At 39.5% G+C, this 23,963-nt stretch overlaps 1 protein-coding gene across 1 annotated transcript; it reads right to left on the bottom strand.

The window, feature by feature from the left end:
- Window positions 1-860: 860 nt before the first annotated feature.
- On the bottom strand, window positions 861-23,572 carry klhdc8a (kelch domain containing 8A; the record flags this gene model as incomplete). Its single annotated transcript, XM_083972066.1, has 7 exons — window positions 861-914; window positions 3,735-3,883; window positions 8,507-8,608; window positions 19,938-20,156; window positions 20,307-20,471; window positions 22,503-22,713; window positions 23,408-23,572. 7 exons carry the CDS (start codon window positions 23,570-23,572, stop codon window positions 861-863), a joined length of 1,065 nt encoding a protein of 354 aa, XP_083828192.1.
- Between the last annotated feature and the right edge of the window lie 391 nt (window positions 23,573-23,963).

The following is a 23,963-nucleotide window of genomic DNA, read 5'->3' on the forward strand; positions in this document are numbered from 1 at the left end:
TGTTATTAAGTGATGATTATTACTGTAAAGAGCACATGCTGCACGAATCAACACAAGAAAGGGAGAGATTTGTATTGCTTCAGGAATAAAATACAATCAGAATCCTCTTCTTTGTCTACAGCAGCACTCTACCACTTAAAACACATGGTCATTTAATGCATTTTTTCTGTTCATATATGCTCCGTATCGAAATAAATCTATGACAATAATCACAAATGTTACAGCACAGAAGAGTGAGTACAGCATTCTTAGTGTAATTACTACAATAGATCACACTAAGGATTATTAATGATAAAATTAAGTTGCCCTCAGTGTCATCTGCTTTGATGTAAATGCAGTAAATGAGCAAACTTCATGACTTTTTTGCTGTTATATTGCATGTTATATCATCAAACTAAATGAAAATCTAATGTGGAAACCAAACTATCTACATATGCTCAGTTGTTAGCAAGCTGTGCACAAATAAACACGAAGAGAGACACAAAACATGAAATGAAAATATGCCATAAAACAGCTCTCCCATATATTTTCTGTCTACGTTTACTAGACATAAAAGCTACAAAATATCCTCTCCTCCAAGTATGCACTACGACGTACAACGCAGAAGTGTCACATACTAAAAGTATCAAGAGACAGACGTTGGTATAAAGAAAGAGCCAGCTCCTCCAGTATGTGCATGTGTGCTTCCATGAGGGTGTTAGTGTCTGTACGGCCCAGCAGGGGGCAGTGTTATCTGTTGCATGGAACAACAAAAATCTCTCAGCGCTTGTACTGCTTCCTACGTATTGCACTAAGGTCTGGTTCAGGAGAAGAGGGTGGACTCTGATCTGTCGCTTCCATCCGGCGTCAGTCGCTACAGGCTACAGATACTCTTCTTCTTTTACATAGAGGATCTCATGGGCTGAGCTGGGAACCTGTGGGGAGAGAGAGAAACGTCTGTATACACCACAACATTGTCCACATCCATTGACCACTGCTTTATATCAGAATGTCAGGTTATGTATACTCGTAGCAACTAGGCAAACTAACATCAACACACAGACTCCACACACTGAATAATTAATCAATACCATTCATTATCTGATACCTATTAGATTCGATTCTCATATTACATATTACAGGACCCACTGAAACTCTTGTGCAGCTCAGTCTGGTTCAGTGAACTGGTTCTCCACAAGGGGGAGCTGTTTAGTCATGTTAGTACCCGCAGGTCAGGAATGTGTGAAGAGCTGCATGTTTAATGTTGCAGATTCTTTCTTTTTTTATGTTTAAAGGTTTAAAATGCTTGTGTCACATCATCAGTGTATATTAAAAACATTTTTCTGAATCAGGCAGGAGCCTGACTGACTGAGAGTGATGTTATGTTATGTTACGTCACCATGTCCATTACTTAACATATACCTCACAATAGCTCTTGCTGTGTAGGGGAGAGTGGGGTCAAGTGTAACACTTTTGACTATTTTCTGAATTTCTCTGGGACTGATTCAACTAGATAAGTCATTTTTTGCTATGTTGTAGTTACACAAGTCTACTACTGTCTCATAAATTTATTCAGCCCCATATATTACACAAAGAGTACAATGTTGATTTACTTCAGAGAAGTCAAATGTTACTGTTGAGCCGCAGGGTGGGGTCAAGTGTAACACCATGGAGGGTCATGTGTAACACACTACAAAACAACCACAAATAAAAAAATAACTAAAGTTTTATTACATAAAGTATTAATTCAAAACATTTTCTTATCTTAAGTAATCATATTAGCTCATGTAAATTTGATAATATAACGGTAAAATGAATTCTAGCTAGTGAGTTCGAAAGCTAGCAATGAATTCTAGCCAACGTTAGCAGTGAAGCCCATGTTGTTGTCCCTGAGGTAGCCTAAACCTCTGCTAGTTACTCCATAGAGTATCTAAGTATGTACTAAAACATTGAGTAGGTTTGCTTCATTAAAAACAAGTAAAAACTGCATTGTGATGCAAATTGTCATTGCTGAAAACAGGGTTGTCAAGGTGTTACACTTGACCCCACCCTTGTCAGATAGCATAAACCCCAATGTGCTAGCTAGTAGAAGGCAATGAATCAGATGGCACTCATTTAGGCTGTTAGCTAAGACATCAGGCATCAAAATGATATAACTTGAGGTTCATTGCCTCAAGAACTCAGGACACCAGTTAAAATATACAGCGATTTTGAAAAATTACTTTCTTACCCCAAAAACAGTGTTTTCTTGATAAAACCTGATGGGGATCAGAAAATGGGCTGATTTCTTCCAGGTAGGCAGAGGACCATAGTAAGCATGTGCAGAGTGAATATCATGACTCTAGCTTGTTTCTGACTGGGTGAAAGTGAGGTGTTACACTTGACCCTCCGTTACACTTGACCCCACTCTCCCCTACATTGTTGTAGAACAAACCAAATTCTGTTCGTACATGATGTAACTGGATGAAACTCTGAAGACGTTTTTTTATTTTTGACTCATGTTCCAGATGATTCTTTGTAATTCATAGTAACACAAGGTAGATTTGTTTTGATTCTCGCAACAGTAGTTTTCATACACCCAGCTCTCCATATCAGACAATAGAAGGGAAATGTGATTGTTAGAAACTTACAAACTGGAGAGTTGATGTTTGGATTTTCTCTCTCTCTCATATACAATTTTTTTTTTACAATATTTTCGTTGCATGTGTATTCCTTTCTGTGGTATGTATACAGTGACAACAAAGAAACGTTGAACTTTGAACTCATCAGATCATTGATAGTCAGCTCTGCACACAGGTGTGAACACACCCAAGATCAATTGAGGTGGCATTTGAGAGCCAATAAGATATTATTTAAAAAAAAAAAAAAAAAAAACTCCCCGCGTGACAGGCGGAGATACTGTCCACTATACTAACGAGGAATGAGCCATGCTTTCACATTCTGAGGTGTTCTCAATCTGGCACCCTCTGTCACAGAGATTATTCCACCACTGTTCCACAACGAACCACAAATATTTCACCATTTCAAATTGAGAGAACCTTATTTCACTGTAGAGCTGTGTGCAGTCAATTGATTCTCTCAGCCCCCCCTACCCCTCTCTCTCCCACAAACCAACTGACAACAGACCCCAACCAGCCAAAAACAACAAAACAATACATACATGTACTGTACATGCTTATTTGCATATAAAGCGGGGCAGTGTGATCCAATCACAAGTGGCCACTAGAGACACATGTGGAGATGCATTTTAATACCAGGTGTGAACTGAGGTTCTTAGAGCTGAACGCTGTCTAAACCTCACGTTTGAATACTGCGGATGATCAGGGTTGATCCTGATATGAGCTAGCTGTGTCATTCCTGCGCAGTCTATCGTGACTAATTATTTTTTACAGTGTTTCGTAAGGCTGCTTGTTACTGTCCATCACTGTCAGCGTCAGTGTGTAACCCAGGTACAGGTGTGTGTAGGCGTGATGCTGATGGACAGACATGCGGTGAGGGGGTAGACAAGTGGCTCGCGGCCTTTTCTTAGCACATCCCAGCTCACCAGCTGCTCGCCACGTGAACTCACACTGAACAGCTGTAGAGGGCACTGCACGCTGCACCGGGTGAGGGTATAAATAAACAAGTCAACTGTCCTTCTTCACCCTGAGCATCTGCCTCAACAGAGACGCATTCATTCATCTGTTGAGTTACTCCAATCATGTTCTTATTAACCGTTAACATTGCCTGTAACCTTGGCACGTGCTATAGTATACCTGATTGACTCCTCCCACCACCAGGAGGCGGTCTCTGATGAGGATGGAGGAGGCGGAGCATCGGGGGAAGGTCATGGGAGCCAGCCTCTCCCACTTCTTCCTCTCAGGATGAAAGGCCTCCACTGTGTCCAGAGCTGCGGGCTCATGACCTGAAGAATGAAGGAGGACATTTAAACACACACAGTCACAGCGGACATGTCAGAGTCTATGAATATTCATGCTTTTATTAGGGCCGCCACTTCTTTTTCCTGAAAATCAAGTTCAAATTGAGTTTAAATAACACACAATTCATTCCACACACACACTGACTCCGCATATCCTTGCATATAAATCTTGCTGTCTTAGCGGTGAAAGCATTTTTACTCGTTTTTGGCAGGAGGCCTGCAGAGGCTGAGTGTGCTGAATAGTCGGCAGCCAGACAAAGTTGTACACTTGACGTTTCTCCACTCGCCTGTGATGTCTCTACTGTTTCATTTGGGTGTCAAGCTGCCAGGTGAGTTTTGCGGATCTGTTGTCATTGGCGTGTGAGACGACAGCTTTGTGTGTAGTCCATCTTTAGTTACTGTGCAATCTTTGGTGTAGCACATCCTCCCACACGCTGCCTCTCAGACCCTTCCATGTTGTGATTGTGCACTCGTGATGGCTTTGCTCCATTTTGCCGTAAACAACAAAACATCATTAGTCGCTCAGTTTACTAATAGGTCAGATCAGCCTGACATAGGTCGAGCCGATAGTGAAGTTTTAGACTGGCCTCTTCACAAAGCCACTACTTCAAATTGATGCTTGTGTTTGTGGTATGGTGGCCCAGAGAGGTTAAAACACTGCAACTTTAGAAAACACTTGCAAAGACCAACTAAATCAATTTGACAAGAGGTGCTTTCTCATCTCTTCTGTAAATTTCGCAGATTTCATCGTCATATTTTGGCTAAATATGACCATTAAAGCTGTGATCCAATGCATTCAAACATATGAATACAACCAGGGGTTCAATTGGGATTAATTACTTAAGTAGAAAGTAGTTTTGATTACAAGGGTGTCCATTAACAGTGACATTGTTTCTGTTGGGTAAAATATGTGTCATTATTTAATCAACACGCCTGCTAAATTAACACACATGAATGAAAATATTGTGGTTGTCCAGAATAACTGATATTTGAACTTTTGCTGAGACCAAAAAAACAAAACAAAAAAAACGCTCTTTTCAATGGTGCTGTACTTTGGACTTTGTTCTTGAAGATTTCATTGTAAAAGCACAAAGGAAACTATGCCACTATAACATCGCAATGCAACATCTTTAGTGAAACATTTCTAAAAAGTTACAGTTGTTCTAAATGCACACAGCCCCCGTCTCGGTTTGAAGATGCTTATCGATCCTGCTGCAGTGTGATCGAGCGAAGAAATCCAACATTTGTTTGCTCAGTGTGAGACAGTGTCTGAGAGTGGATGTTTAAAGATAAAACACAATAAGGGTAAAATTAAGTTAAACATAAACGCTGCTGGTGGAACAGCCTCTTTGGAAATGTGGTGTGTGTGTGTGTCGGATGATGAGGCAAAGGCAGGTGAGCTGGGGATCCCACTTTGCTCCGGGGCAAAGTGGGATTCAGACTTACACAACAATTACACAACTGTATTAAAATAGTGTCACTCAGTAGTCGATCACTACCAAGTCATGGAACGATATAAGACATAAAAGTGTTTTTCTACCAGCTGGAACATGATTTGACTGATTTTAGTCACTGTGGTCTAGATTGAAAGATACTGAATGGTGGAGTATGAGATTGAAACCTGTCTCCTTTATCTACATACAGTAGATGTTAGCTTTGAATCTAAATAACTCATTTGGCAATAACAGCCTACACTGAAAAAAGTGACTTTTTGGTGTAGTAAACTCTATTAGAGTAACTGTCATAATTTCTACCTTGTATTTTTAAGATTCAGTGAGAACTAGAGTTTTTTAAGTAAATTTAAACATTTCATTAACGTAAAACATGAATTATGGGGGAAGAGTAAGTTTTACTTGTGTTTTCCTCATACTATTTAAATGTTTAATAGTTGTATGACATAAACCTAGAAATATTACATAAACTTTACTCTGAAAGTCCAGTCTTTTGAAACGGATGCACGACGCATGCGCACAGTAACACAACAGGACTGGCTCTGCTCGGACGTTACAGGATCACAGAGCAAGGTGTAGCACGCAAGACAGTCATTTCGCAGGTAAGTTATACCGTTCTGTTATAAATTTGTGATAATAGGTCTGCATGTATTTTGATAGTTTGACGCAAGATATGTTACTGTTCATAATCATAAGTTAATTTAAAGTTAGCATAACGCTACATTGGTCCATGCTGGCCTGTAAGTGGTAGGGCTGCAGTTTTTCCCTGATAAAAATACCTAACTAAAGTTAGGATATTAAAAAAGCACCAACATAACGGTAGGACATTTATCAACTGACGTCAACATAGGACATTCTTTTCTTTTCTTTTTTTGACAAGAAGCTAGTTAGCACAGCTAGTAGCATGGCTGTGCCGTGCGGTGTGAAGCCCACAGCAACTTCGTGATGTGCGGACCGATCTGTTGACTGCTGTTAATAGGCTACATGTACAAGTTACTATAGCAGCAAAGCAGATAATATAATATATGAGTGGAATGTACTGTTCTTGCAACAGTATTTACAGAACAGAATTTATAATCTTTTTGTCATGTGATCTGCTGTCAACTGTACCTTTTTTATAAAGGTTCAATCACATGCACACAGCACAGCTTACTGCAGGGATACTGTGTGTGTGTGTGTGTGTGTGTGTGTGTGTGTGTGTGTGTGTGTGTGTGTGTGTGTGTGTGTGTGTGTGTGTGGTGGGGGGGGGGGTGGTTATTATTTACATTTATATAAAAATATTGATGTACTTGTGAATCTTTTGTCCATTCAGATCAAGGAGGAGTTCAGGAGAATACCATTCCCCTGGAGCGAACCTTCATGCACAAACTTAACGAAAATTAGGTGTCGTGGTGTCGTGGGGATCAAGATGAGGCCGCTCCTGGACAGACTGAGTCAGGTGTGCTTGTTTTGCTTGTTCATATGTTTTACAGGGTGATGGGCCTACTTTTTTTTTTCTCACACACACATACACATATACAGCACAAGCCTCACACTTGGTACTGTAGATTCCATGCCCTTGCACGCTCTGGGTCCATGCACTTAAAACACAAAAGCAAACATATGCACTTGTGTTTTCACTTGACAGTTCATTGTGTATGCACTAATGGTTTTGTTCATGTTCTTAATCTGTTCACAGAAACCGACCATTGAGATGAGACGTGAAACCGTTATCCGCAGCCTTATACTGTACCTTGGCGAGAAGGAAGAGGAACTTTTTGAAGACTGCTTGGTATAGCATGATTTTTATCATTTAAAAATAATGTTTAATGACACGGGTTAATTTAATGTTTAAGTAAAAAAAAAAACGGACAAAGGAACAGAGATATTCTTGTGTTCATTCTTCCCTGATAATGAAGTCACTTTGAATGATTCATGCAATTCTATTATTTGTTTCTCAATAAGATTCTTCTTTTTTGTTGTACACTGTATGCAGGAGGACAGCTGGAGTGATGTCAGTAACCACATCGTCAAAATACTCGTCGTCCGTGGTGCTGATGAGGATCCAGTCGATACCAGGGTGCAACAGTACTGCGAAAGCTTGCTCACTGCTCATGGGACTAATTTATGCCCTGAACTTGGTATACCCTCCCACTTTGCGCTACACTTTTGAAGTCTTCCAAAAACTCTTGCTGGAGCTGGATGGATTTAAACTGTCCCCAAAAGTAAACACCTTGAAGTTGAAGTTGCTTTCCTAAAATGCATGTCATGACTTTGTCATCCTAGAGGAGGAAAATGCGGCATCATACATGGACCCTTGTAAAGACAAGCCAAGAACTAGCACTGAGTTCCAGTTCATCCTGGTTTACTAGTGAGAAGTTGCCTGTCATAAATGTTTTTCATTTTTTGTCAAATAAGGCTGTTGATTTTATTTCATTAATGTTTTAATTGCATTCTTAAAAGTGCACTAGTCTAGAGTTAAATTTATGGCTGCCCCATAAAAGATTGGGCAATTCAGTCCACAGTAGTGGATTTACTTTGACGGTACTTTGTTGTTTGTTGAACTGTTTAAAATGAAAATAAACAGTTTAATTGCATTGTAATTTAGTTGTGTGATATGTGATGAATATTAGAGTGTTGGTTAAATTCAAGCACAAGAAAATAATTAAAATTTACTAAATTACTTCATAACAGCAAATACTACAGATATATAAAATTTACTTGAAATTTTGAGTAAAATGATGTTCCTACCTATGAAAAACAAGTACACTTTACTTAATTTGTTTAAATAAATATAACTTAAAACTTGGATGTAATTAAGTAAATGTTACTTAATATCTTCACAACTGTTATGTTTTATGGTAAGTAGAATTTACTTGATACTGGCAAGTGAATGTTACTTGATATTGCAGCATTACATTTTACTTAAATCATTTGCGTGCAAATACTTACAATAATTTTTTTAAGTAAATCTTATGAGTTATTTTTTTCAGTGTATCTATGTGCACAACCCAAAAAACACCAAAATCATCAACAGAATGAGGAATAACACTGTTATTTCTCTGTATTTGTTATTACTTCTATATTTCTTGACATTTTGTCTGCACATTATAGACATATTCAATTTGGAATTGAGCATTAAAATTAAGATATTTTAGTTTCACTCTCTCTCTCTTACCAAGTCCTCCAGCTACGACCATCCGGCCACGCAGGAAACCAGCGGCAAAGTCGGCTCTCTTTGTTTTCAGAGCCACCGTCTCCTCTGACTTCAACCAGGCACCTACAGACGAAAATGAAGAGGAACAAACAAGGAGTGCAGTGCAGTGAGCAAATTGTGTGGGGTCAGGAAGGCTAGAGTCAGACTATACTACTGTACAGAGGATACCTTTGTTAGCCCGCTGTTTTCATTTAACTTAACTTTAATAAAACACTTGAATTGGTGGCTAATTTTAGACTTACACTGACACTGATGTTGACAGGATCATTTCTGCTGTTTGTATTTAACAAGGGTAGGACTGGGTCTTTTGTCTTAAGATTGCTGCTCTGATCTCTGAAGTGTGAGGCTTGTGCAGCAGCATTAAAATTCAGCTGGCTTCCTGCAAACTACAGAGAACCTTCAGAGACACAAGGATAACTAGATAATAACTGGACTAAATTAGGACAATGGTGATGTATACTCCTGCAAAAGCTTTTGTATTTATTTAATGAATACCTTTTCTTGCATTTTACTACTTTTCATACATTAGCTGCTGTAATTTTGCAAAACTACGATGTATGCATCATCAACAGCTGCATCATTCTGCAGCTGTTGGTGATATTACACAAACAAGCACAGTCTTTATCCAAAAGATGCTTAGTTTCTCTAATTTGAGGTTCTGCTGTTTGTAAGTCTGGTGTCTTGTGATAAAGGGATGTCAGTTCTGGAAAGATTGGCTCTTTTCTACTATATGACAGTGGCTCATCACTGGTTGGATCCACACTGACCTGACCTCTATTCTACCATCACTGTTGTCAGGAGCTGAATGGAAATAAAAGAGCAACTGGCTTCACCACACTGACTGAGAGTAGAGACTTACAGTACTCGACAGCAGAAAGAGCTGTAATAAGCTCATATAATAAAAAGAGGAGGAGATTTGTGTGATTTAATGAGCTATCTGTTGAGATTATGTAAGTGTGCCAGAGGAAGAAAGAATATTTGTCTTGCAGTTATAGACAGGAAATAGGTCTGAGACTCCCTGTACTGACCTTATCATACATACATAATACAATACATATATCTTTATAATTCATACATAGTGAAGTTCACCATTGATCATGAAGATATTAAATATCATCATTTCATTTTTTTTATCCTATCAGACATTTATATTTAATAGAGTGTCCCTGGGATAGTAAGTGCCATTTTTAAGCCAACCAGGCTGTCAAGCATCACCCTGGTCTATTGGATAACCACAGAAAATAAGATATACCACAAATAATAGATGATATTTACAGGATAACCTTCATCACTAAGCACCACTTTATTACTTTTAAGGCTGAATCAAAATCAGCACAATAATAAATAATAAACCTACACCACCTTTGCCTGATTAAAACATTGTTCCTCTAGCCTCTCCTCTTAACAAATTTAGGGATAGTTTGCAATAGCGCAATTATCAACATGACAGGACTGTAAAGGTGGTGGCTTATGGTAGTTAGTGTGGTGATGTTAAGCTCCCCACCATCATCTATCGACTCACTTTAACATCACATTACATTTCAAGAGGTGTAAAAGCTTAAATAAATCACTAATTTGGCGATTTAATGACATATTTTATGACGTAGAGTAAAACGTGTGTAGAAAAGGTCTGGAACTTATTTGGACCTTATTTCTGCCATCTAACCCAAATCCCATTTAACTGGACGCACTAAAATGCCAACTAATTTCCAGGTTTTAGGACTCGAGCCCTGGGGAATTCTTGACTTATTGCCAAAAATATGTGCATGAGGTTACATTGACCTATGAGAAACCAAAATCTAATCAGTTCATCCTTGAAGTGTATCTTAAGACGTTGCGGTCAGTGTGTTTTTGTGGACATAGCAATAGTCTGAATGCCTGTTAACCATAGACTGTGACTACAGAAGTGGCATCTCTGACGTCAAATACAGGTTTGAGCTGCTAGTGTCTGGATACACCAAACTCCTGGCTATTCCAAAAATGGGCAAAGTAGAGGAGTGTGTGGAGCCGAGACGTTGGTGTGTGTGAGCTTGTGTCACCCACCTGTCATTCAAAGTGGCAATTATGCAGAACTTAGCCTTAATAAAATGTAACAAAGTGAGTTGTATAAAAAACCACCATCTGTGCAATTGTCATGGGGGAGAAATTTCGCCGTAGAGATTAAAACGTTTTTTGTACCAGGCTGTATACATGTTCTGCTGCACATTTCAGCTTTAAAGTCTATGGGCACTGATTCTCTTTCTTATCCAGACTCTAGAGGCCGTTCAAAGAAGTCTACTTTCCTTCAGTGTTGACTTCATTTCTCCTCTGAGCTTGCCGCTTGCTGTTAACACATAGTTGTTTGCAGTCTTCCTATAGATCTCATTCCTCTGTAGGTATCCAGACCAAGCTGTAGGGTCTATTAGTGCAGTGAGGCATACATGATCACTCAGCTGCTTCCTTATCCAGAACACACATGGAAACCCCACTGCTGGGAATTAGACACAGGTGCAGTGGTGAGCAAGTGGCTTTCTTATCTACCACTAACGCAACTTTAATCCTAAAACAACCCGAGGAAAAAACAGCGAAGCCGCAGGTGTGGAAGACTGTTCAGTTTTAATTTAATTTCCCTTATTAGCTGACACTTAACACTTGACAATAAAGACTGTTTTCGACAAATCTTGTGCAGCGCAGAGGTGACATTTCCTTCACACTCAAAGCTGTGGCGTTCCAGATGATAAAAAAAAGTGTACTTGAGAGTGGAGGAAATGAAAACATAGCCATCAAAATAACGTGTCTCTTTCCCCAGCAGATTCTCCTGAAGTTTTCTTTTTTTTTTTCTTTTAAGGTGTTGTTGCTGCCAAGTCTTGTTTATCTGAAGGAAACCCAGACTGGAGAAGGTGGTGACAGAGGAAGAAAGATAACTTCATTAGGGAGTGAAGGAATGAGGGAGGGAGAATTAAAGAGAAAGACAGAGCCACAGCAAGAGAAAAAGTACAAAATGTCTTGCTGTTCATCTTTATCATCTACCTTCTTTTTCTGGATCTCTCTATTACTCATTATTATTTTCTCTCTGGCTCTTCTTCCTCATCATGTTTTCATTCTATCTCCCACTCTCTCATTTAGTTTTGATATTTTCCTAAATAATAAGGTTGAGGGGAAACAAACAGAGGGAGAGCCAACAAAAGGTAAGTAGCCAGATGGTGGTTTTTTCCTGCATGTTGCAGCAATGTGTGATGAAGAGCTGTGTTTTCCTCTCCAGCCTGGTTGGGTTACAGTGGAGAAAACACAGAAGAAATCACAGCTGGTCGCCCACTTTGCTCTGTTCTGTCCTCACTGGAAAATCCTCTTCGTGTTTTTCATTGTTGTGTTTGATCAATCTGCACAGTTCAATAAATTCCAGCTGTTACTTTCTGGTAAGGAAAAGATTATCAAACCTCAAGGCCTGAAACCATCAAATATCAAAAACATCAAACAACTGCTCAGATTCATATTCTTCTTTCATCTTCATATTCATCTTTTCTCAGACATCAGAGATTTGAATAAAGATAAAAATGTATCTGTCAATATTTCAGGCATAGCTCTTGCTCAGTTGGTTATCTTCTTTTGCTAAATAAAGGATTTTTCAGAAAGACATACATATTTTATACATATTTTCTTTACGTAAGCTGCTGAAAAACAGGATCCAAACCTTTGATGATGTTTCCCACACTTATTTAGCATTTGAATTTAATTCCATTGAATGTGCTGCTTCTTTGCTTCTAACTTCTTGAAAAAACCCTGTGGCTGTGAAATATTCCCCATGCAATGTCAGGCAGTTGCCCCCTGGTTCTGATTCTGATTCTAGTACTGGTTCTGGTTCTGGTTCTGGTTCTGGTTCTGGTTCTGGTTCTGGTTCTGGTACTGGTTCTGGAGGTCTAGCCTTTATGTTCAATGTTGTCAAATGCCATTTGACACTTATTCTAGCTTTGAGTTACAAATATATTAATTAAACCTGTCTTCTCCTGTTCTGTATTGTCCTCCAAAAGTAAATACTGGCTTTATTCATGACTTTGCCGATTTTACTGTCAAGGACCTCCGTGAAGTATGACCACTTCCTAATTTCTGGTGACTTTGAGGTCCATGTCTGCCTTAAATCAAAACCACTGGTAGATGATTTTTTAAATCTCATTGCTTCATTTAATCTTGTGCAGTCTGTGACTGGCCCGTTGCACGAGAAGAGGCATACTTTAGATCTTTTGCTATCATATGGTTTATCTGTGTGTATAAATTAATCTGTGAAACGGCATGTGTTTCAGATCATTTGCCAGTTTTATACACTGTTTCAATGCTGTGTACGAAAACTAAATCCTGTGCCCCCTTACGCCATCTGCGCACAGTTAATCCTCATACGGCCCTGAGATTCTCCACCCTGTATAACGATTCCAACATTGCTGGCACTTTGGATGACAATCATGTTCTAAATGCTGAGGAGCTTTTAATTACTTTTAATTTGTGTCTTTTAAATCAAGACACACTAAAACACTTTCAGAGCCATGGTTAAATGACTCCACACACACACACACGCTCAGACGCTCTCCTGGCATGCTGAGAGAAAGTGGAAAAAAGCTCCATGTCTCCTACGAAATTGTAAAACATTGTCATTCTGGTAGACTGAAAAGCTGCCAAAATAGAGTACATGTCTAATCTTGTCTCCAATAAGAGTCACAAGCCTCAGGTTTTGTTTAATATTTTTTAACTCTCTTGTGAATCCTCATGAAAACTCTCCCATGGTGCCATCACCCACCCTCTGTAACAGCTTTCTCAATTTTTTTATTGATAAAGTCTCTGTCCTTAGACCAGTTACATTTTCTGTCCCTGGCCCTGACCCCATGCTACAAACTGTCCTACTGACAGCATCCCATCTTGTCTCTACTGTGGGGCCTAATGTTCTTGCCCTGATAAACTCCAGCCTTAGTTAAGGGTATTTTTCAGCTGCTCTGAAACATGCTGTGATGCAGTCCCTTATTAAAAAGAAAAATCTTAATCCGTCTGTCTTGTCAAATTCAGACCAATCTCTAAACTTGTCCAAGATTTAGGAGAAAGTGGTTTTAATTCAGCTGCAATCGTTCCTGCTTGCCTCACCTCCGGGGTTCCCCAAGGGTCTATCCTGGGCCCCATCTTCCTCCTGCTATACAGTATATGCTTCCATTGGGATTGATTTTTAGGAAGCATAATATTTCTTTTCACTGCTACGTGGATACCTAGATCTTTTTACCATTAAATTCTAACAGTAAAGATTATGTGCAACCACTGCTTGAGTGCCTAAAAAAAGTCAATATGGATGGAAAATAACTTTCTAAATCTTAATGGAAAATATTAGACTTTCCTGTACAGCACTTTGGTAAACTTTGGTTGATTTAAATGTACTTTATAAACCTCCTGAATCTCAGAAGGAAGAATGCCCTTGACTATATTTAGGCAATTATTCTATAAAAACTAATGGTGGGGTCTTTTATTTTTTTTGTTTTTGTTTTACTTGTCGACAAGTAGGTACTTTTTGTCATAAACTGTAATTTTTTTTTGACATGTGAATTCTTTATAACAATTTGTTATTGTTTCATATCACACAAATTACTTTTAGTTTCAACTTTAAGCTATGGTTAACTACTGTAAACTAGATTACTCTGTCTTCGGTGGCTTTGCTGTAGTTGGACTCCTTCTATTATACAGTAAAGTACTAAGTATCTTGCAAAGCTATGAATTCAAAGTAGCATCCAGAAAACATGGTATTGCTCGATCATGTAAAGCACAATGGCCAAAATAGACTTAATCACAGACACAATTGTTAAAAAGAAGAAAAGCATAATTCATACTAAATTCTTTTGATTAAAATACCTACTTTCACATGGAATTGTCTGTTCATCATTGTTGGTGCAAAAATGATTGATCTAGAAGAACAAAAGGACTCATGTTTGATCCTGACACCAACATTTTCATCTTTCATCACTATCACTTTGTACTAGGAAACGTACTGTGATGACATCTTCTTTACCCATTTTATCATCCAATAGAAGATACAATACAAAATCTCTACAAAGTGAAAGCAGAACAGTAGTAATTCTTTTTTAAACAGCACTTAAAGTGTTATGGGCTGGATTTTCTTCTTTAAATTACAGTTGTGTCAACACATCACACTACAGACTTATGGTTCAGCCCTTTGAGACTGAGCTGCGACTGCAGGACTGATTCATATTTGCTTTGGAGGGATTACACAAGACTTTGCGCCAAGATTTTCTTTGTGGGATGCAGGGAAAACACCAGCATGCATTATTCTACTCTGGTGGGAGACGACAGAGGAGAATAAAGAGACAGAGAGACAGAGAAAATACAGAGAGAGGGAATACAGACAGAGAGAGGGAGTGACAATAGAATGAAAGAGATGAGACGATCCTCTGAAGACCAGGCTTTGTAGTCTGTGTTGGTAATTTGGTCCACAGCTCTCCTCTGTAATTGTCCCTATGATTAAAACTAGAAAAGGATGTTGATTGGTTCTTCATCTTTGATGGATTCTGTCTGTCTGTCACGTGTGAAGTTGCAGACATCACTGACTACACAGATGAACCTTTAGCACAGAATCTCACCATTAGGCTGCAATAATTACAAATTGATCCACAGTAATGGCCAAAAGAAAACCACATTTACTTTATTCTCTACTTTGCTTCTTCCCAGTTTTGTTTTTTTTAGGTAGTTTTTACCATCTCAAGCATTACATCAATCAAATATGCAATACAAGAATGCATTTTTTGTTACTAGTTGGGCCCAAGAGGACTGCATCATTTGTGTTGTTACTGTTGCCTGAGTTCTACTTGCTCAGTCATGAGGGACTGATGAGAGTGTTTCTGTTAGACGCAGTAACAACAACAGAATTCATTATTCTAGTTTAGAAAAGCAACTAAATTGAAAATTGCGTGTTGCTTCGACCAAATCACAACAAAACATGCCCCTTTTTCGACCAAATAGTCTCAGGTAATAAGGAGCCACAGTAACCCAAAAAAAAAACAATTCCTTTGTGCCTATGTGTGTTTCTGTTTGTTTCCACGGCGTCTGTGGCAAACTAATCTGACAAGAGAGTAACAAACAAGTGTGGTGAACTGCAGTTTCCACACCAACATAGTCACTGGGGCTGTTGCTCTGTCACTTAGCATCTGATTGGCTTAGCTGCAGTTTATAATGGCTCAAGCTAATTTGCATCCCAATGCAGGTGTGTCAGAAAACCTGAACATCAACGAGATGGGAGAATGTAGAAGTTGTTAAATATTTATGCCCATCTGACCATCAGCCCTTCAATTATTATGACACGCTCAGCAATTAACCTTTACGAGCAGCAGCCAGTGCTTTGCGGATGATTTTGTCCCAGTTTTAGTCTCACAGGCAAAATAAAAGGTGTCCCATCTTATTGGAGGGTGTTGTTACAAGAGAAGGAGACTGCAGACAGCAGTAATAAATATGGAAATATTTGTCATGAGACAAATTTCATCAAAAAGTTTTAATTAAATTTAAACTTTTTTTTTTTCTCGTTCATGCTATACTGCTTCTTCCTTTTAAATGTCAGTGCTTTTTGGCTGTATGAATGAAGTTCAAAATTACAACAGCCCTGATGACAATCTGACAATGTACTCAACCCCAATAATCCCTGTGCAATTCAAAAGTACTCTCGTAAAAGATAGGATTTTTCTAGGTCCAGTACAATTTAGACTCTGGTTCTTCAGGTCAAATTCCAACAAGTGGTTCTGAGCTCTGAAAATACAGATAATCCGAAAAGTGCTGAGAGTCCTTCACTATATTGAAATATGATGTAAGTATTCAGACATTTTACCATGATGCTTGAAATTTACAGCTGATGTGGAAATGACAGAGACACTGATCAAAGCTGAGGGGAAGCTGAGGGAAAGCTGAAAGGACGGAGATTCAGGTATTTGTAATGAAAACTATAGGGTTCATCCTCCAGCAGGAGTGACATATAACTATAACTATTGTACTAATGTGCCCAGTCCAGAGACATGGAAATAGTGGCCCCTTTTTTTTATTTAGTTTATTTTCCATATATTATATGGATATTTCGTGTGAACTGCAAATGGCTGCAACATAAAAGAAAATGTGAAAAGGTCTGAATATTTTGTGAAAGGATTGGATTTTCTGATTTCTCTCACTCTGCTAACAGCATTGAAAAATGCAGCAGTTTTGGTTTTGTTTGCTTATAAACACTGATGGCTCTGCTGCTCTGTGGTAGGGGCAGGTATCTCAGAAACTGATGCTCCAGGGGGAAAGAGAGAAAATATCTGCTTGTAATTTGGGTGAACTGACCCCTTAAGCAATTTTCTAAAGCCACAGTTTTTCATTCTTCATGCTAATTTTCTTTCACAACTTCATTCATTGTGTTTTCTGTACTTGTTGCAGCTTGTCAACAATGCTGAAACGCCCCCTAACAGTCATGCGTCTCAATACTGGTGATATGGAATGGAACTGTAATAGAATATCACTGTGTGACAGCAGATTGCATGACCGTGAGAGTGTGTGTGTGTCTGTGTGTGTGTGTAAAGATATTGCTGCAGATGGATAATAAAGCAATCTGTTTCTGGATCTTGTAATTTAAAGCGCTGCTCATCCCCGGCCCTCCCTCCGCAGCTCATCTCCCATCTCATCTCCACCAAAATTAGATTGGAGAAAGGGCGTACAGCTGCATTCTCAGTGTGTGTGTGTGTGTGTGTGTGTGTGAAAATGTGAGTGTGGATATGCATTAGTATATGCACATGAACACATATGTTTGTGTGTGTTGGCAACCGTCTCTCTCCTTCTTTCTTCCTTTATCTCCCTTAAACACACACAAGGCAAACTTTCTCCACATTATCATAAATTAACATTATCATTCCTGGGTTCTGCTTTATTTGGCTTTCATCCCACTAACGCTGATGTGTGACCACATATCCATGTGTCTTAAATGACTTATCGATTTTTTGCTCCCCTATTTCTCCTTCCGGTCCCTTCTCAATTTGCTCACCTGTTACTCTAGGGTGTCTTTGTGGGATAGATTAGTCATCTTGCCGTGTTGTGGGACATGGACTGTGCACAGAATTAAGAGGGGAATGAACCTGTTTAACAGAAAACCATTTCTCTTCATGGCGAGGCTGATGCTAATGGCAGCTTTGGGTAAAGTCAAAATGAAGATCCATGCTGTCAGTGGAAATGGGGATGATGACACAAAAAATGTCTCTGTAGGATACACATAATCCGTTCTGTGATTATAATCTCATAATTAATCAACTCTTACATACTGTAATGACTTTTTGAATTGCGGACTTGATTGGCAAGTCTTAAAAAAACTTCAAATGCTGAACGAATGATTCATATTTTAGGGAAAGATGCACGTTATCATTCATCAAAAGATCAATATCAATCTCAGGAAGGAATATAAAAGCAGGAGTTACAGAAACACAAAGACTCGACTCCTTCCTTGAGGTTGGGAGACAGGGTTTTGTTCCCTGGTGGTCAGCCTCCTCCCGAGGGTGTGGAGGATGGCCACCATAAATGGCAGCCCAACAATTCAAAACCAAACCAAGCATGCCCCATCTCTCCATCTACACCACTGGACCATAACAAAGCAAACACAATCCACCTCCCCAGCACTACACATTCCTCTCATCGATGGATGTTCCTGATTCCCCCCAGACTCTAAAACAAAGAAATAACATGCTAGCAAGCTGTAAATCTAACTGATTAGAGGACTGCATTGATTTAGCATTTCACTACTATAATGACATAGGAGGACTCACAATGAATAATTACAAAATGGAGGAAAATCAATGCAGCAGAACCAGAGGCATTGGCTGCGTTTCTCAGATTTGATCGTTCTTGAGGACTTAAGAAGGCTCTTAAGAAGGGTTGGCTAAGAAGGAGCACTAAGATACGGGTGTTTCCCAGACGCATTCTTAACTGCCTTCTTAGGAGAACCTAAGATGCCACCAAAAAAGCTTCTTAAGAAGCTCTTAACAGGAGCTGTCCACCACCACGGTGCTGAAACTAAATCAATTGATGCCAGGCAAATCAATTCTCATATCACCCACCACAAGTTCATTAGTCACACACAGTGACAAGCGCAGCCGCACCAACGAGCAATGAATACACCGAAAACGAGATTTCCACTTGCCAAACATGGGGTTTCTCTCTTTGTTTTTTATTTCGGCACATAACTTAATATGTTTTAAACATACAGTCTATATGATTTCGTTTTAATATCTCACTTAGTGTAACATTGATTTGCCTTGTGCGGCTGAATATGTGAGTGCTGATCGCTAAAAAGACTCTTAAGAGTGGGTCAGCTCGATCTTACATTTCCTTCTTAGTGAAAGATCTTCTTAAGCTAAGAGCGACTCTCGGAAACACGTCCTTCTTTCACAGCGCTCTTAAGAGCGCTCCTAAGAAGCTCTTGCTAAGAGCTCTTGCTAAGAGCTTCTTAACGAATCAGGGAAACAATGTGAAACTGCAACTCTAGATCAAATTGTACTCAGTCCCTCCAGAAAAATTTGTGAAAGTCTGCATATTATGTGTGGGGTTGCAATTTTTTCAACAAAGTCGCATTTTTGAAAAAAAAAAAAAAAAAACATTTCACGCAAAATGCACTAAATATGCAGGGCTTGCATGATTTCATAATCCCTGCATTTCCGTTTCAAAAAGGCCCCATATATCTTTACAGAAAGTTGAAAAATGTTGCATGCAATTTCCACAAATTAAATAAATACCCCGCATTTTGTAAGAAAACCTGCCGCATAATCAAATTCTTTCCCTGCAACAGCCACAAAAAACACTGCATTTTTCTGGACTGTATTGTGTAAGTTGAGTAGGTTGTGTCTCTCTAACTCCACACCCACAGATTTTCCTTACCTTTCAAACTCAGTCTTAATGCAGCTCCCTGAGGGACCATAAAATCAGTCTATAACTGTATATGTTGAACTCCCTGAGACCTCTAAACACACTTTGATGTGTAGAATGAATGTAATTTAGTGTTGTGTATGTCACTTGTTTAACCTACATGTGCAGGAATAAATGTGTAGTTTTATTGGGGATAATGTGTTTAAAACCTTGTATGGTAAATGTATATTGCTCCTTTACACCAAGATAACAAATCCACACATTTAGGAAACAGAGCTGCACACATGCATATTTCAAAGGCATGGATACAGTATTACATTTGAAGTCATTAAGTGCTTTGTCCTCATACTGAAGTTCTGAATATGATGTAAAAAGAGTTGACACAGAGTATGTTTACTTATGGTTGAATTGAAAACACTTTCTCTCATTGCTCTGACTCTATCAACACGGTCAGATGATTTAATATGATTAAAATGTATTTGTATGTATGTATGTGTGTATGTACCTTGGTTAGTGTCAAAAATATTGACATTCTTGGTGAACTTGGAGCTCTGGTGACCTCCTCCCTGACGCAGTCCTCCCAGCAGACACAGCCTCCCAGCTGTGTCCCACAACACACCGCCATATGAACGTTTACAGGGCATCGTGGGCAGCGTGGTCCAAGAACGAGCATCTGCATCATACACTTCAAAGGCCTTCACCGGTCTCTTACACTGTCGTCCACCTTTAAGATTTAAGAAAAACGAGCAGCATGCAGCTGTTTAGATGTTTGTAGAGTGTTGACTGAAACTGCAAAACAAAAAAAAGCAGTCTGTTGTTTAACACACAGTGGGAGAGTATTGTAGTATAAACACAGGCACAATGGGGGTTGTACCTGCCACGTAGAGCTTGTTCCCAATCAGATTAATGTTGGCATCATAGCGTGGTGTCGGCATGGATGGAAGCAGAGCCCAGACGTCCTTTCGAAGGTCGTACTGCTGCAGGATGCTACGAGGGAGCAGGTCAGCACCCATTCCCCCCACAGCCAGAGCCCGACCATCTGCACACACACACACACATAGACACACACGCAGAGTTTCTATCACAGGGCTTTCATACTGTATAACTCGGCCACTTTTCTCATCAAATGCATTTTATGTACTTGAGTTTATTCTGAGAAATTTCTGTCTGTCATAACCTTCCCAACAAATGTTGCTCCAACAATAACAACAATCCCAGCTGGTGGAAACACCTCACTGGCACTTTATGAAGTGCTAAAAAATCTGCCAGGCTACAGAGCTGGCTGAGAAGATAGCTCGTGACGAGGCAAGAGACTGTGACAGACATGAGGTGCACAGAGCGTACGCAGCGGCAGAATAAAAATGCAGAGTACACGTCTGGCACTTTTGGTATGACACCTCTAGCATAAGAATGGAGGTAGGTGAGAGAGTGAGATGGTGAGAGTACTAAAACAAAAGAAAACAGCATTAATCATCAGAACTGCAGAGAAAAGAGCTGCAGGGAAACAATCTGCATTTTTATTATGTTTTTTACTTTATCAATTTTTCATGTTTTTCATTATTCAGTCTTCTATTTTAAATTTAAACCTCAGTGCATCACTGTTACATATTGTAAATAACCGGGGAAAAAAGTTTTCCCAACAGGTTACATTCATTCTGAGGAGAAGAAAAGCTCATTACCTTAAATTCATCATCTAATATCTGGAAAATTATAATCCTACAAAACGTCAATAAAAATGGCACAATCTAGTCAATAGAGTATCCATTCCAAAATGCCACATTTGTTTTAATTTGGCCTTATTGATCATTTTGCCCCACTATTTGTCTCCCTTCCAGCTGCTGAGAATGAGCAGGGGGATGAAAACTGCAAGCAAAGGGCCAAGGATCGAAGATTGGTCAGAGAGATGGAGAGAGTAGCAAGATGAAGCCTATATGCAGCCAATAAGCCTGTGTGTGTACAGCATCTATCTGTGTTCCTGCAGACACTGACAAATGCACCAGTGGGCTGAACACAAACTCATCCATGGTTGACGACAGGCTTGTTCTTTTTTTTTTTTTTTTTTTTAAATATAGACCAGTGGATGAATTCCAAACTCACATCAGGGCCCAAAAAACTGATCCGCTGGAATCAAACTGGAAAACTTACTTACGACTGCATAGCTGAAAATTAAAGTGTTGTTCCTACAGTATGTTCAAACTTAAACTCAGTCCTTGACGGTCCAGTATTGTTCAGACAAAGAAGGACCACACATACCTGTATTTACTCAATAGCTATGTTTTGTTTGTTTAAATATTTCAGTCTGTCTGCTTGAATTCTTCAGTTTCTCCTTGGTATATGTATATTGTATTATTATTTATTTTTTCCATAATTAATTTCAGTACTACCGGATGTTTAAATAGAGGAGTGATGAAAAAAGAGCAGTAGCTGTGCAGGATTAGATGTTATGAGTAAAGATGCATTGATCAATTGTGTGGTCACTGGAAAAGGTTGATGCAGTTTTCACGGTAAACACCTGTGATTGGTGACCGCAGGTTATGAGTTTCATAAATCAGATTCTGTACCACAGCTATACTATTGCAAGGAAATTGGAACTGGTACAAAACAGCTGGCTGGACTTAGTCTAGTCTAAAATCTATTTCAGTCATGAAAACTGGAATCGGTGCCTCTGCAGTTATGTATTCATATTCTCTGGGACTTACGTGATTCTTGTCTTTTCACTGTTATCGATTTATTGAAAACCTCAGAACTTCTGACAGGTCCAAATATTTTGCAGTTTAAAGTGAAAACTAAGTGAACTAGCGCACTGGAAAAGGTTACGTGTCAGTACTTCTTGATGATGTTCCCCTTCCACATGCTGCTTTTAAAAATCAACACTACCACTGCCAAACGTATTCTTTATGATTGAGTGAGTAGTAGGCATGTCTCCTTATCTTAATATCATAGAACAAGTTAAGAGCCGCAGTAGCTGTAATAGCTCCCTACCTTTTTGGTCTCAGCCAATCCGACAACACCACATAACACTGTGCAATTAGGACACAACTGTGAACAGTTAATTTATGGTGATCCATACCTTTCATGGTGACAGATATACCCATCAGGGCCTCTCGTAGAGAGCTCCTCTTCCTCCACCTCCCCTCCTCTGTGTTGTACATCTCCACCACCTTCAGGGGGCTCTGGTCCTCACCCACTCCTCCCACCACCAGGATCTGCTTTCCAAGAACAGCCACAGCTGCCCCAGCACGAGGGGTGGGCATCGGGGCCAAACTTACCCAGCGGTCCCCCTGTAAACAGCCAAGCAGGTGCATACAAACCCACAATGAACAAGTCAGCAGCTAAAACATCTGGTTACACAACAGGACAGAATAAATGTTTTGCTCGCGGTTAGAACTTAAAACTTTCAGAATTCTGTGCACATCAATGTGTCAAGCAAAGCATTTTCTATATTTTATAGGTTTTTCTCTTTTACTGTGAAGCTCTTCAATGTGGGGATTTACTTTTTATATAATGCAAAATAAAGAGCTGTTTCCGCTCTAAATCAATTTGTGACAGTGTCTTCAGGAGGCTTAAATGTAATTTATATTCAAATAAGTCATGATATATTCCTAAGGTGAAAATTGAAGTGCAGCTATATACAGATTGTACTTGGTTGTTGATTTAGAAAGATAATTATAAGCTTAATATTCCAGTTTTATACACAACTTTTACTGCAGTAGAAAAATTAACATAGACGCAACTACACACATTTGAGTGTATGTGAATGTGGCCAAATTTTGTGTGGCTTTTAAACTTTTGAAAAAAAAAAGAGAGCACCCTAAACTAATGTGTTAACCAATTTACTGTTGCACTTCCAATAGCACAGTCATTCTTCTAGTCTGCTCCTCCTTAGGGAAGAGTGAAACATCAGGTACACACTGTACTGTATCTGCTGTTTCACAGACAGTCAGTCAATCTGATGTGGTTGGATTTGCTCGGTACCTCAGGAGAATAGAGCTCCATGCTGGGGCACGGTCTCCCAGCGGTGTCGCAGCCCCCCAGCATGTACATCTGCCCCCCCACCTCAGACAGAGTGTGGTAGACACGACCAGTGGGCAGTCGCGCCAGGCTCTGCCAGTGAAACTCTTGGGCTGAAGGCAGCGCCATGGCCTCAGCGTCCCAGGGAATGACTGGAAGAGGACGGGGAAGGGGGAAGAGGAAGAGGAGGAGGTTGGGAGTTGGGAAAGTTTCGGAGGTGGATTGATCAAGGGAAGCTGAGGTGACAGAGGTGTAAGAGATGGGCGGTGAGGGTGTCGGATCTGTTAAAGACAAAGGTGAACTCTTCCTCCCAGGGGACGTTTTGCTGAGCCCTGCAGAAGACACAAGGAAGAAAAGACTTTAGCAGCAGAGCAGAGCATGAAAGAGTGAATCAAATCTTGTGAATATGTTCTGTTGAGTCACAATGGTGAATATTTGCAATAACCTTAGAGATAATAACCACATATACACATAAGAACTGTTTTTAATACTTTCTACTTCTCTTCAATTCACATTAACA

Source organism: Trachurus trachurus, assembly GCF_905171665.1.
Source record: "Trachurus trachurus genome assembly, chromosome: 5".
Taxonomy (NCBI): Eukaryota; Metazoa; Chordata; class Actinopteri; order Carangiformes; family Carangidae; genus Trachurus; species Trachurus trachurus.